Here is a 14,165-nt window from a genome sequence, read left to right as displayed (position 1 = left end):
CGGTTTAATTACCAGGCCAGTGTTAAACCCTGACACATGATAATTTGTAACTTTCTTAAAAAACATAAATCTGACTTGAAGTGAATTTCAGAACAAGGGAATGTAGCTATGGGCAGGAACCAAACTGAACTGGGGCAAAGCAACTTGGATGTGGCTTTATTTCCATCTTTCCCTCTCTGTTCTTATGGTGATTTTGGGTTAATTCCTTCTGTATATAACACAAGTGCAATATTTAGGTGTTGGAGCAGCTGGAATACCTGCAGTATAACTGGATGAATACATGGATCCTATATGAAATCCACCTCAAGAGAGAGGGTTGTGTTATTTATTACCCTTTTCCACGAGGCTAGAAGGACTCTGTCACATCTCTGCATCACCCAGAGCAAGGCACTGCCCCTGCTGGGCAGACATTTGGGGTGACAATGAGCTGCCATGCACTGCAGGACACATCTGGCATCATACACCAAAGAGGTTTGCAGTTATTTTCTGATCATCAGTTCTTCCAGTTTCATCTTTCAACCCTTTAGGACTGTTAAGAGTTGGATTGGACCACTTAAGCCTTTTTATTCAGGTGTAGCAGCACATCCACTGCTTTTATTAGTCTAGAATATTGCCATTAGTACTGGTTTTTTTTTTTTAAGAACATATGGCTTGGATATATTAAAAGGTTTAAGGGTCTGGGTTCTAACCACTAATGCTCTTTTTCACTAGGAGGCTGTAATAAATGCCTCAGGTTAGACAGTAATCCAAAGAATGGAATTGTATTGGAATAGCAGGCTTTTGTTTTCCCTAAAAAAAAAAAAACAACCAACAGAAAACAACTCAGAATTCTGGCAGGCTGTAAGAATTTATCCATCACAGCTCATTAGTGACACCAAATCCTATTTTTAGCTTTTCCACAGAGTTAAGAAATGAACATATCCATCTGGGGTGCAGCAAGAAGAAACTTCTAAATGGGTTTTTGCTTCCAAAGCCAAAAAAAAATCCTGTCTCAGTGGGCCAAGCAAAGGCTGCTCCTGCTGTTGACAGCATCAGAAAGGAAAACGTTGAAGCTAGAAAGCTCTGTGGGTGTCAGTGAAGCTTTCACTGTAATGTTAAAGGGGGTTTGCTGCAAAAATGACCAAACTAAAAATTAAAAAGTGACCTTTTTAGAAAAAGGATCTCTTCATTCCTTTACTTTTCTGTAGTAAAGGCTTCTTGTGCCTCTAAAAATAGGGGGTTTAAGTCAATGCCCTGCTGGCTACTATCCCAACTGCCTGGAAAAAGGAGCTGGGGGCAGAAGGTAACAAATAAGGAAATAGGGAATAAGGAAATAAGGTGGGAATAAGGAAAGAATAAGGAATAAGGAGCTGGAGGAAGAGTTTGAGTCACCTGATGTGGAACAGATGAGCAAGGATGAAATGGTTGTGATGTCTGAGCTTTCCCAAAGCTGTGTTTCAAACACCACCTTCCTCAGCACAACAAGATCCTAAAACTGGCTGATGAATAAGGTGCTGGGAAATGCAGATCATTCCCCTCCCTCCTCACCCCCTCTGTCTGCATTTAAGCCCCCTGCAGCAGGGGGTTTGTGACTCTGCCAAGGAAAAGCATTGCCCTGGATTTCTCTTCCAACACAGCTAAAAGGAATGGTTTGTTCAGGGTGATTTCCAAATCTTCCTTCTGTGCTGTGGGATCTTCAGGCTGCTCTGTCCCATCACTGCTCAGTTTGAAAAGGGCTTTATTTATTACCTGTAAGGCAAAAAGTCTGAGTAAATCCAGAGTCACCAAAACTTGACAGGGAAGAGACAAAGGAGGGTTTAAGTGCTTTCCAGCACATGAAGGAATCAGTGACCTGGGTCAGATGGAAGCAGCACAGGGTAGAGCCAGAGATGTTTAAAAAAGGACTTTGGAATATGTATTCCATAATATGAAAAAGCTCTACAAGTGCTTTATCCATGGGCTGCATGAAATCCTGGTACCCTTTGAAGCCCCTGATGGGACTTCCAAGGTAAGATGCTTTTGTAAAATAAAATTAATTAAAAGCAAAGGCACTCTATGCTTCTGAGAAATAATTTCCCTTCTTTTTATGAAAGTCAGCCCTCAGCTGGAAAGTCTCCTACAAGCACGTGGCCCCCATGGCTCTTACTGGTTCATTCTAGGGAATTTTATAGAGTTAAAGAGGCTGAGCTGAGCAGGAGGCATATTTTTTAGATGCCAGGGATGTGTAGACTCCAGAGATGTTTAAAAAAGACCTTAGAATATGTGTTCCATAATATGAAAAAACTCTACAACTGCTTTATCCATGGGCTGCATGAAATCCTGGTACCTTTTGGATCCCCTGATGGAACTTCCAAGGTAAGATGCTTTTGAAAAATAAAATTAATTAAAAGCAAAGGCACTCTATGCTTCTGAGAAATAATTTCCCTTCTTTTTATGGAAGTCAGCCCTCTCCCTGTTGGGGAAACAGTTCAGAAATATACAGGTTGTGAGCAATCCTGACTTACTTCAACTTAGGCTACATTGGGTTAATGGCTATTGAGGCCTAGTTAGAGGCTTTCTGAGAATGAGCTACTGGGAAAGAGATAACTTAATTGGCAACAGAGGAGGAAAATAATTATGTGGGAAGAAGGTTCCGTGAGAATGGTATGTGTGGTTGGAGTACAAGGCCACCTGCATGATAAGATGATGTAAACAAGGCTTCTCTATATAAAGTGAGTGCAAGTTGCTAATAAACGATTTTCCTGCAATCATATTGATGCGTACATGGAATCCTTAAGCCTCCGCAGATTGTTTTCCCACATCTCCCTTCTTTCCCTTGGGACTGGAATGCTGGAGCCTGGCTTCAGGTAAAGTTGTGTGTTGCACACACCCCTGTGTTTGTGATTTCTGGGATCCAAAGGGATTATCCTCAACAGTCCCTGCTACACCCTCCAGCTGTGGTGCCTGGAGGTGGCACCAAATGCAGTGATCAGTCCCCAGACCTTAAATGTTACCTCTGCTGCAGTACTGAGATTTAAAGAGCTTCAAGCAAACCTCTCCCTGCTGAGGGGTTAATGTAAAAAGTATTTATATTCAGTCAGCTGGAAAGTCTCCTACAAGCACGTGGCCCCCATGGCTCTTACTGGTTCATTCTAGGGAATTTTAAAGAGTTAAAGAGGCTGAGCTGAGCAGGAGGCATGGTTTTTTAGATGCCAGGGATGTGTACTCCAGAGATGTGTAGACTCCAGAGATGTTTAAAAAAGACCTTGGAATATGTGTTCCATAATATGAAAAAGCTCTACAAGTGCTTTATCCATGGGCTGTAAGAAATCCTGGTACCCTTTGGATCCCCTTATGGAACTTCCAAGGTAAGATGCTTTTGAAAAATAAAATTAATTAAAAGCAAAGGCACTTTTATTATGCTTCTGAGAAATAATTTCCCTTCTTTTTATGAAAGTCAGCCCTCAGCTGGAAAGTCTCCTACAAGCACGTGGCCCCCATGGCTCTTACTGGTTCATTCTAGGGAATTTTATAGAGTTAAAGAGGCTGAGCTGAGCAGGAGGCATATTTTTTAGATGCCAGGGATGTGTACTCCAGAGATGTGTAGACTCCAGAGATGTTTAAAAAAGACCTTGGAATATGTGTTCCATAATATGAAAAAACTCTACAACTGCTTTATCCATGGGCTGTAAGAAATCCTGGTACCCTTTGGAGCCCCTGATGGAACTTCCAAGGTAAGATGCTTGTGAAAAATTAAATTAATTAAAAGCAAAGGCACTTTTATTATGCTTCTTAGAAATAATTTCCCTTCTTTTTATGAAAGTCAGCCCTCAGCTGGAAAGTCTCCTACGAGCACGTGGCCCCCATGGCTCTTACTGGTTCATTCTAGGGAATTTTATAGAGTTAAAGAGGCTGAGCTGAGCAGGAAGCATGGTTTTTTAGATGCCAGGGATGTGTACTGTACCTTTCCAACTGTTAGACTGGAGTCACTTATTTTGCTGAGATCTGCCTCCTTCCCCAGCAGTGCAGGCAGTTCCATGTCTGCAAGAAGCTCCTGGAGATCAGAGTTGCCTTCTACTGTCAGCTCTGGCAGTGTTAATTTAATTTCTCTGCAGAAAAAAAGAGAGAGAGAGAGAGAGACCAGTGAGCACATGTTCTGCTCTCTGTGTCTGGTGTTTGGGCAGCCCTGGGGAATGGGCATGGGAAACCAGCAGGAAGCTGGGAGTTGTGGTGCTGTTTTTCAAGTGGGAAGTCACCAAATCTGCCCCAGGTGTGCTGGTGAACCCCAGCTCATCCCACTGCCTGCAGCCAGCTCTGGAATCATAGAATCATGGAATGCTTTGGGTTGGAAGGGACCCTACAGATCATCCAACCCCTCTGCAGGGACAGGGCCACCTCCCACCAGCCCAGGTTGCTCCAAGCCCCATCCAACCTGGACTTCAACACTTCCAGGGATCCACAACTCCTCTGGGCAACCTGAGCCAGGGCCTCACCACCCTCATAGTGAATTTCTTCCTAATGTCTGACATAAATCTCCTCTCTTCCAGTTTAAACCCATTCCCCCTTGTCTATCACTCCGTGCCCTTGTATAAAGTCCCTCCCCAGATTTCCTGGATCCCCTCAGGTCCTGGCAGGGGCTGTGAGGTCTCCCTGAAGCCTTCTCCAGGCTGAACAACCCCAACTCTCAGCCTGTTCTCTCCAGTATTATCTTCATGCCCCACTTCTGGACTTACTCCAACACCTCCATGCTCATTTCTTTCAAATATTACTTGAGAAAGAGCCAACTCCACTGAAGATGAGCTCTCTTGCAGATGTTTCTCCTTGTGCTTTGTGTCAAGCCCTCCCTGGCAAGATCTCCTCTCCTTCATCCCTCCAGGAGGGTTCTCCAGGGAGGGAGGGTTCTCCTTCATCTCCTTCCCCCCCCCCAGGAGGGTTCTCCTGGAGGGTTCTCCAGGGAGGGAGGGTTCTCCTTCATCTCCTTAACCCCCCCAGGAGGGTTCTTGTGTCCCAGCCTTACCTTGGGGACAGCTGCTGAAGCCAAGCTGAGGACTGCAAGGGCAGCTGAGACTCCACTTGCTCTAGGTCCCTGCCCTCCTTGGGCTGCAGCAGGATCAGCAGCACCGAGCTGCTGAGGGGCAGCTCCACCACAGAGAATGTCCCACTGGCATCACTTCTGTGCTTGAATGTCCCCCTGACTGACAGCATGGGCACCAAAACCTTTGTGTCTGAGTCCACCCAGAACTCCTGAGGCTCCTTCAGCTGGGAGGCTTGCTTGACCTTCACTGAAAAACAGAGGGAGAAAAGAGAAGTTGAACATTTCCTTTCCTTTCCTTTCCTTTCCTTTCCTTTCCTTTCCTTTCCTTTCCTTTCCTTTCCTTTCCTTTCCTTATCCTTTATTTCCTTTCCTTATCCTTTCCTTTCCCTTTCCTTTCCTGTTCCTTTCCTTTCCTTTCCCCTGCCCCTGAGTTGCTGCATATATGTGTATAAAAGCAACACACTGGGCAGTAGGCAGGGGCTGTGTGTCTAAAATAATTTCTTTAAGTGCTGTAAATGTACAGGTGCTGCCTTTCAGACACCTCTGGTGGCACCAGGCTGGTAGATGCTCAGAGCACAAGGGTCCCAACCCTGCTGGTGCCCAAGCTGCTGTGGTTCTGCTGGCTTGGTGGCCTTTCCTGGGCACTTTATTTCTGCTTGCTGGGTTGTCTGCTTCCTCCCTGCCTGCCCTGGGGCTCCTGCTTGGCTTGCAGGCTTGAAGGAAGGTTCTGCTTGGATTTCCTCTCCATCCTCTTCATGCCACATTTGGGAAGGGTCCCAGAGGGGCTTGGGTGAGGGAAAGCAGTAAAAAAGCAGGCTGAGGGCTCCCCCTTGAATCCTAGAATCGACTGGGTTGGAAGGGACCTCAGAGATCATCAAGTCCAACCCTTGATCCACTCCCGCTGCAGTTCCCAGCCCATGGCACTCAGTGCCACATCCAGGCTCTTTGGAAATATCTCCAGACACGGAGAATCCACTACTTCCCTGGGCAGCCCATTCCAATGCCTGATCACCCTCTCCAGAAAGAAAATTCTTTCTCATCTCCAACCTAAACCTCCCCCTGGCACAACTTGAGACCTTTTGTGCCCTCTTGTCTTGCTGAGAATTGCCTGGGAAAAGAGCCCAACCCCCCCCTGGCTCCAACCTCCTTTCAGGGAGTTGTAGAGAGTGATGAGGTCTCCCCTGAGCCTCCTCTTCTCCAGCCTCAACACCCCCAGCTCCCTCAGCCCTTCCTCACAGCACTTGTGCTGGATCCCTTCACAGCCTCCTTGCTCTTTCTCTGGACCTGCTCCAGCACCTCAATCTCCTTCCTGAACTTCCTGAGGGGCCCAGAACTGGACACAGGACTCAAGCTGTGGCCTCACCAGAGCTGAGCACAGGGGCAGATCCCTTCCTGGACCTGCTGGCCACGCTGTTCCTGAGCCAGCCCAGGATGCCATTGGCCTTCTTGGCCACCTGGGCACACTGCTGGCTCATGTTCAGCTTCCTGTCAATCCAGACTCCCAGGTCCCTCTCCTGTCTGGGTGCTCTCCAACCACTCTGTGCCCAGCCTGGAGCTCCCCATGGGTTGTTGTGTGCCAAAGTGCAGGACCCGGCACTTGGAATGTTGAACCTCATCCCCTTGGGATCATCCCAACTCTCCAGTCTGTCCAGGTCCCTCTGCAGAGCCCTCCTGCCTTCCAGCTGATCCACACTCCCCCCAGCTTAGTGTCATCTGTGAATTTGCTGATGATGGACTCAATCCCCTCATCTAAATCATCAATGAAGATATCGAACAGAACTGGGCCCAACACTGATCCCTGGGGGACACCACTGGTGACCAGCCACCAACTGGATGCAGCATCTTGCCCATCTTCTGAACCAAAGCAATGGGGAAGGAAATAAGGGCAAGGCTAAAGTGTTGATTGAGCCAAAGAGGTTAAAAAAAAACAAAAAAACCCATACCTGAACCCTTGCTAAACCTGAATTCCTTACCCAGGTGAGAAGTTTGGGAAGCCCTGCTCTCACCTCCTGCTCTCTGCAGCTTTGCTTTGCAAAATATTTATCTGCTCACTGCCCCAGATGCCCAGTTAGGCAGATGGGGCTGTTGGCATGAAAGAAATTATTGCCATCAGTAAGAAAGGCAAAGATCAGAAATCTCAAAATTGCTGTTTTGGCAGAATTTGGGAATTAGGAACACAGGTGTGTGCTCTGGTACACAAAGGACCTCCTTGCATTGAAGTAGTTCATATTAGAATTAGAGAGTGCTTTGGGGTGAAAGAGACCTTAAAGCTCATCCAGGTCCAACCCTGCATGGGCAGGGACACCTCCCACCAGCCCAGGATGCTCCAAGCCCCATCCAGCCTGGCCCTGGAGTCAGTATTAGTGTAAAAGAGGAGCAGTACAATTCACCAATAAATCCAGATAAATGATGGACCCCACCATATTTAGTTAGTAGTGAGTGGCCTTGCATAGGAACAGTTGCCTTTTCAATGACCTTGCACAAAAGTAGCAGTTAGTTAGACACTTTCACCTTTCCACACCTTCCCTAATCCCTGGCTTCCAGAAAAAAGACAATTTCTTGGAGATATCACCCTCCCACCTCCCCTTGTTAGCTCCTGGCAGAGTCCAGGCAGGATCCCCAGTGGATCAGTGGCCGTGGAGCTGTGATTCAGCCTTTCACCTGAGACCTTCAGTGTCATTGCCAGCCAAGTGTGACAGACTTTGCTTTCCCTTTTCCTTTCCTTTTTCCTTTTTTCCTTTCCTTTCCTCTTTCCTTTTTTCCTTTCCTCTTTCCTTTTTCCTTTCCTCTCCTCTTTCCTTTTTTCCTTTCTTTTTTCCTTTCCTCTCCTCTTTCCTTTCTTCTTTCCTTTTTTCCTTTCCTTTTTCCTTTCCTCTCCTCTTTCCTTTTTTTCTTTCCTTTTTCCTTTCCTCTTTCCTTTTTCCATTCCTTTTTCTTTTGCTTTTTCCTTTCCTCTTTCCCTTTTCCCTTTCCTTTTTCTTTTTTTTTTTTCCTTTCCTCTTTCCTTTTTCTTTTTCTTTCCTTTTCTTTTTCTTGCCCTTTTTTCCTTTCCTCTTTCCTTTCCTTCCCATCCCTCCCTCCTTCCCAGAATCAGGCTCTCTCCTGTCCCTCACCCATCCTTCCCCCCAGGATGAGCAGTTCCACCTCCTACCTGCCAGCTGGACATCCACAGCAAAGAGCAGGTTTGCAGAAGGCTCTGTGTCTGTCACCAGACTCTTGCTCTGTCCCTCACTTTTGGCCTCCACAAAGGAGTTGATTTGCTTGGAGGCTTCCCCTGGGTTTGTAAAATCAACGGCTCGGGCATAGAGGACATCAGTGGAAGGGAGCAAATCCTGCAGGAAGAGCTGGTGTAGGGGCAGCCCAGGAGCAGAGAATAGGAAAAGCATCTTGGAAAAGAGCAGCTCCTCATCCCTGCTCCTCAGGAGGCTTTCGATTGTCCTCAGGCTGGCAAGGACTTTGTGCCCATCCACCTTGGAGCTGCAATCAGGGTCTCCAGAAGGAGGAACGAAGCCCAGCAAACCCTGCAGATCTGCTGCTGTCTGGTTTGAGGCCCCCAGGTAGAAAGACACCAAGGAGCCATACAGAGTGGTTGGGGACAGGAGCACATTTTGGCCCCGCCGGGCTTCCCGGAGTTTGCTGTAAAACCTCAGGCCCAGGACATACACAAAATCCTTCAGGTAACTCAGTTTCTGCCTCCCACGACCACTCAGGATGGGGGTTTCCACCTTCTCCTTCTTGAGCTCCTCTTCATAGCCAGGAGTGGGCTGAGACTCGATGGAAACAGGGACAAAAGTTTTCCTTCCTCCCTGGGCCAGGTTTTCCAGCTCCTCACAGGTGCTCTTGTTGAAAGCAAATAAATTGAAAGGGTGGACATAGACCCTGTCACAGATCCCTGGGGTGATGCACACCAACAAACAGAGAAGATTTGCTGCCAGCTTCATGTTGGAAAGATCCTTTCCTTGTGTCTCCTGAAAGAAAGAGTGGAGAGGAGAGGGGATGAGTCTGTTGTCAGGACAGCTTCTCACTGATGGGGTTGGATCCTAAGCAGGAGTTTCAGGATTTAGGTCTGGTTGTTCTGCCTCATGTAAAGCCCACCAGCTCCATGGCAGGAAATTGGGAAATTCTAAGCAGAGATTTGGACTCTGGTACCCACTGCAGGATGACTGAGTTAATCCAGCTGGTTAGGATGCAAAACTGGAGTGTGCTAATTCTGACCAAACCTCCTCACATCCAAGTTTGCTTCTGGACCTGCTCAGAGCTGGCTCTGCAAACTCCTCCACCTGTATTTCTGCTGACACACAGAGGGGGTGGAGGATTTGCCAGCTGTTCCCAGGGAAAAAGGGTTGGGAAACCAGATCTCTTAAGGTCCAGCTACTTAAGTTGGTCTCTCAAGAGCCATCCCACTTGGTATGTTCAGTCAGCACAGAGGCGTGGGCACTAGCGAGCTTTTGTGTTTCAGAGCTTTTTGTGTTTTCATTCCAGTTTTGGGCAAAACAGGCTCAAGGCTCCCTCATATAAATGAGCAAGCACTGAAACCACCATTTCCATAGCTCTTCTTTATCTGAATCTAGAGTTAGAAGGGGTAAACTGAGTTTTCACCCTACTGTAAAGCCTTCTGCTATAAAAGACTGTCTGCTGCTCTTGGAGTTTGGTTTTTTCCTGAGGAGAAGTAGGGAATTTTACTGGATGTCACTGGTGCTTTGGCACAAAGAAACTGGGGCATATCCAGAGAATCAGAGAATGGTTTGGGTTGGAAGAGACCTTAGAATCATCTACTCCAACTCTCATCTAGCCCAGGTTGCTCCAAACCCCATCCAACCTGGCCTTGAACACTTCCAGGGAGGGGGCATTCACAGCTTTTCTGGGCAAATGAGAATCCTGGGAATGAGAAAGTCCTGGGCACAGACACATACAGACAGACACACAACCATATGTGCAAGGCACAGCAACAAAGTTGTGCATTTTTATAAACTCTCACTTTCCCTAGATCCCATTTATAACAACTCTGCCACTTCTTCTGAACTCTCCTGGGATTCTAGTCTAGGACCACTTGGATTGGTGTATTAGAAATCCAAATACATTGGAAATTATGCATCCAAACCACTCCTCATTGGACAAATGATGTTATTCAGAGCTGCATTTTTATTCTACTCATTATTTCTTCTTTATTGTAGCTCTTTTCAGCCTCTTGTGCCTTTTCCAAGCAGGGCAGAGCTTACTGACTGGGCAGAACACCAACAGCCTTGCCCACTAACCAAGCTCTGCTCTCTGTTTTCCTTCTCCAAGATTTTTTGAAGTCACTCCAGCCTGCCAGAAATTATCATTCTGGTACCTTCAGCCTTTTGAGAGGATTCAGTCCAGCATCTGTCTCACCAAACACTTGAATTTACACAGGTTGGAGGCAGCTGGGTTTAAATACAGCCTGACTTACCACAGAGGAACATATTCACCTCCTTGGGGGAATCCTTGAGTGCTTCATGCCTGATAACCCTCTGGTTTGGAGTATCACCCTTATCTTGTTAAATACAAAAAATGAGATGCCCAGCTGCTTGGGAATTAGGCAGACTTTGTTAAGGACACATCCCTGCTTGCCATGCACATCTGGCATTCCCCAGTCTGTGGGCTCCTATCTAACAGCTTGGATCCCAAAATGGTTTTCCATTTCTGTGCATTTCTGCGTCTCTTGAACTTTACCAGGCTGAGACACTCAGGAAAACAAGACTAAAAAGCCCAAAAATTAGAGGTACAGCCTTCCTACTCTGTTGCTTCACCATATCAATTCTTTTGAGGGCTATTTCTGACTACCTTCCTGTATGCAGTGGGGAGGAGGACTCGGTGCCACTGGTGCCTGGAGGTTATTTCTCTGTGGCTTCCAGAGCTCTTTTTCACCAGCAAAAATGAGATCATAGAAATCCTAGAATAATTTGGGTTAGAAGGGACCATTAAAGGTCATTCAGTCCAACCCTGCAGTAAGAACCCCTTCTCCATACCAAAGAGCAGAATTCACATTTCACCTTGGATTTGGCTTTTCAGCAGAACAGAAAACTGGGTTCAGTGGTAACTGTGAACACCAGGGTTAACATTTCATAGAATCCTAGAATAATTGGGGTGGGAAGGGATCATTAAAGGTCATTCAGTCCAACCCCCTGCAGTAAGAACACCCTCCCCATACCAAAGAGCAGAATTCACATCTTCACCTTGGATTTAACTTTCCAACAGAACAGAAAACTGGGTTCAGAGGTAACTGTGAACCCCAGAGTTAACATTTCATAGAACCATTGAATAATTTGGGTTGGAAGGGACCACTCAAGCTCACCCAGTCCAACCCCCCTGCAGTAAGAATACTGTCCCCATACCGAAGAGCAGAATTCACATCTTCACCTTGGATTGGACTTTTCAGCAGAACAGAAATCTGGGTTCAGTGGAAACCCCAGGGTTAACATTTCATAGAACCACAGAATAATTTGGGTGGGAAGGGACCTCTCAGGCTCACCCAGTCCAACCCCCTGCAGTCAGAACACCTCACCAGATCAGGTTGCTCAGCATCAAACCTCACCTTGAACATCTCCAGGGATGAGACCTCAACCACCTCCCTGGGCAGCCTCTTCCATGTTCCCACTGCCCACAGTTACACTAAACCCCAAAGGGTGACAACTTTTTTTACAAACATTGGCATTCAAAGTAAATCCAGGGAGTGCTCTTACTCGCCTCTGTCCTGCTGTGTGTCCCTCCAGGACTGTCCCCTGCTCCTCAGGACACCTCTTCCCCCTGGAGTGGTATGAGTGCTGGTGGACTCCTGCCCTTTCTACACTGTCTGCAGTGGCATTGCGTAAAGCTGCTTTACATCACAGCTTGGGGGGGGGGCAGGAAAAACTAAAAAAAAAATGATAAAAGTTAGCCCAGGCCAGACAGGACCTGATGAAACCTGAGCAGGACTCAACACTGGCTGCTTAGAAAGTTCTAGGGGTGGCTACACAACCTTTACCCATGCCCAGCACGTCTGTGTAGCCTGGAGTTACACATTTACAAACACAGAGACAGGTTTTTCACTCTGCAGAGATGAAAATAACTCTGCTGGTTTTGTGCCAGAGTCAAAGAAATGCAGATTTTTTTTGTACCTCTATATATTTGTTGTAGAGTCAGACCAAGATTTTTTTTTTCTTCTGAAATAAATTGCCTTTAATCTCTACCTTGCAGCTTGAGCACCCATCAGTGAGCTGGACATGTATGCCACAGCAGAGAAAAATGATTAAGCTCTCAATTTTTAGCCTTTCTTTCCTTCTCAACCTATGCAGAAGATCAAAAGTGTGTTCTTTTTCTGCTTATTATTTAAAAAAAAAAAAAAAAAGTGTTGAAAGAGAGAAGATGAAAGCTGGATGGATTAGGCTACCAGAGCCACATCACTGAAAACTCTTCCCTCTCTGTCTCAGGTTCCCAAGTCCTCTTGGATAAATTTTTTTCTGAAATCTTTCTGCTGCTTTTGAAATGGTCCCCAGTTTGGCAAGTCCCTTCTTCCCTTTTAATCAGCTCAAGAGTGAATCAACCTGGGGATGATGTAGTGGAGTTGGTCTGGATCTCCTTCAGTGTCCTTCTTCTAATTACTAATTGGAACCCCTGGCTTTAATGGAAGCAGAGATGACTTAACACCCCTGCCTTGATTTTAGAGTGCAGGTCAGGTGTGGTTTGTGCTCTGGATTGACAGGAAGGTGACCATGAGCCAGCAGTGTGCCCAGGTGGCCAAGAAGGCCAATGGCATCCTGGGCTGGCTCAGGAACAGCGTGGCCAGCAGGTCCAGGGAAGGGATTCTGCCCCTGTGCTCAGCTCTGGGGAGGCCACAGCTTGAGTCCTGTGTCCAGTTCTGGGCCCCTCAGGAAGTTCAGGAAGGAGCTTGAGGTGCTGGAGCAGGTCCAGAGAAGAGCAAGGAGGCTGTGAAGGGATCCAGCACAAGTGCTGTGAGGAAGGGCTGAGGGAGCTGGGGGTGTTGAGGCTGGAGAAGAGGAGGCTCAGGGGAGACCTCATCACTCTCTCCAACTCCCTGAAAGGAGGTTGGAGCCAGGGGGGGGTTGGGCTCTTTTCCCAGGCAACTCTCAGCAAGACAAGAGGGCACAAAAGGTCTCAAGTTGTGCCAGGGGAGGTTTAGGTTGGAGATGAGAAAGAATTTCTTTCTGGAGAGGGTGATCAGGCATTGGAATGGGCTGCCCAGGGAAGTAGTGGATTCTCCGTGTCTGGAGATATTTCCAAAGAGCCTGGATGTGGCACTGAGTGCCATGGGCTGGGAGCTGCAGCGGGAGTGGATCAAGGGTTGGACTTGATGATCTCTGAGGTCCCTTCCAACCCAGCCAATTCTAGGATTCTATGATGTCCCCCCAGTTACATGTTGGAGAGAGCTGAGAGGGATGTGATGTCTGCAGTGCATCTGGGTGGTCAGAAGTGATGGAGATGGAGCCAGGGCCAGCTGAGTCCTGGGAGCTTTGCACCAGGTGCCTGACACCAAAAGGATGGGAAATTTCTTTCTCTGCAGCTTTTCATTCCCTCAGTCTGATTACTTAAGTTCTAATGAAGTCTGAAAGCAGCTCAGAGCTCAGGCCCAGCTGACACCATCAGCCACATAAAGCTTCAGAGAGCAGCTTGAAATATTTCAGGTGTTTTATCCTCTTGCTGCACCAGCATCTCACTCAAGGAAGCACCTGGAAGCAGAGCAGCCCCTGAGCATCTCTGCTGCCTCCAGACATCTGTAAGATACACACAGCCCAGCCACAGAGCCAGGCAACAGGAGAAGCAGTTCCTCTATGAAAAATGCATTATTTCCCTCTAAATGCTAAGAGCCTGAGCTTCCTTTTGGGTTGCAACCCCCTGCTTTCAAGTGTCAGGGGCAGCAGGCAGCAGCATTGGGCATGAGGAGTCAGGTCAGGCTGCTACCTGCTCCTAGGTAAGGCTTGAACATGGGGAAAAAGCAAACTCAGCCTAATCCTTGCACTCTTCAGGCCACAGAAACTAAGGCTGACTCAGGCCAGGGCATCTTGGGCTCTCTAAAACTCTAAAAAGTCTCTTTGTTTACAAAAACTGTTGGCTTTGGCTGTTGAGCACCAAGTGATGCTGATACCACATGCAACAACTTCATGTGTTTGCTGAGGAGACTGAAATCACATAACCTGCAGCCACTGTATTTTTT

The 14,165-nt window shown here is 47.2% G+C and overlaps 1 protein-coding gene across 4 annotated transcripts; it reads right to left on the bottom strand.

Annotated features, from left to right (window-relative positions):
• Positions 1–539: 539 nt before the first annotated feature.
• Positions 540–11,861, bottom strand: AGT (angiotensinogen). 4 transcript variants are annotated; one of them, XM_030446974.1, is made up of 5 exons: positions 11,698–11,861; positions 8,145–8,961; positions 4,976–5,240; positions 3,923–4,067; positions 540–1,728 (listed from the first exon to the last, which is right to left on the bottom strand). In XM_030446974.1, exons 2-5 carry the CDS (start codon positions 8,932–8,934, stop codon positions 1,543–1,545), a joined length of 1,386 nt encoding a protein of 461 aa, XP_030302834.1. In that variant the 5' UTR covers positions 8,935–8,961; positions 11,698–11,861; the 3' UTR covers positions 540–1,542. The 4 variants fall into 4 exon arrangements, with proteins under 4 accessions (XP_030302834.1, XP_030302833.1, XP_008500610.1 ...); XM_030446973.1 differs by having other exon boundaries at positions 11,702–11,859; XM_008502388.2 differs by having other exon boundaries at positions 8,145–8,958; positions 11,702–11,761.
• Positions 11,862–14,165: the final 2,304 nt, after the last annotated feature.

Source organism: Calypte anna, chromosome 3 (genome assembly GCF_003957555.1).
Source record: "Calypte anna isolate BGI_N300 chromosome 3, bCalAnn1_v1.p, whole genome shotgun sequence".
Classification (NCBI taxonomy): Eukaryota; Metazoa; Chordata; class Aves; order Apodiformes; family Trochilidae; genus Calypte; species Calypte anna.
The sequence above is the reverse complement of the archived record's forward strand: the minus strand, read 5'-3'. Positions and strand labels throughout refer to the sequence as shown.

What these genes read in the sequence shown, in the direction of transcription:
- AGT (XM_030446972.1), bottom strand. An exon ending in TGTGGATGTCCAGCTGGCAG is followed by an intron (nt 5,241 to 8,144) that starts GTAGGAGGTGGA and finishes TCTGTTTTTCAG; the next exon opens with TGAAGGTCAAGCAAGCCTCC. An exon ending in CTTCAGCAGCTGTCCCCAAG is followed by an intron (nt 4,068 to 4,975) that starts GTAAGGCTGGGA and finishes TTTTTTCTGCAG; the next exon opens with AGAAATTAAATTAACACTGC.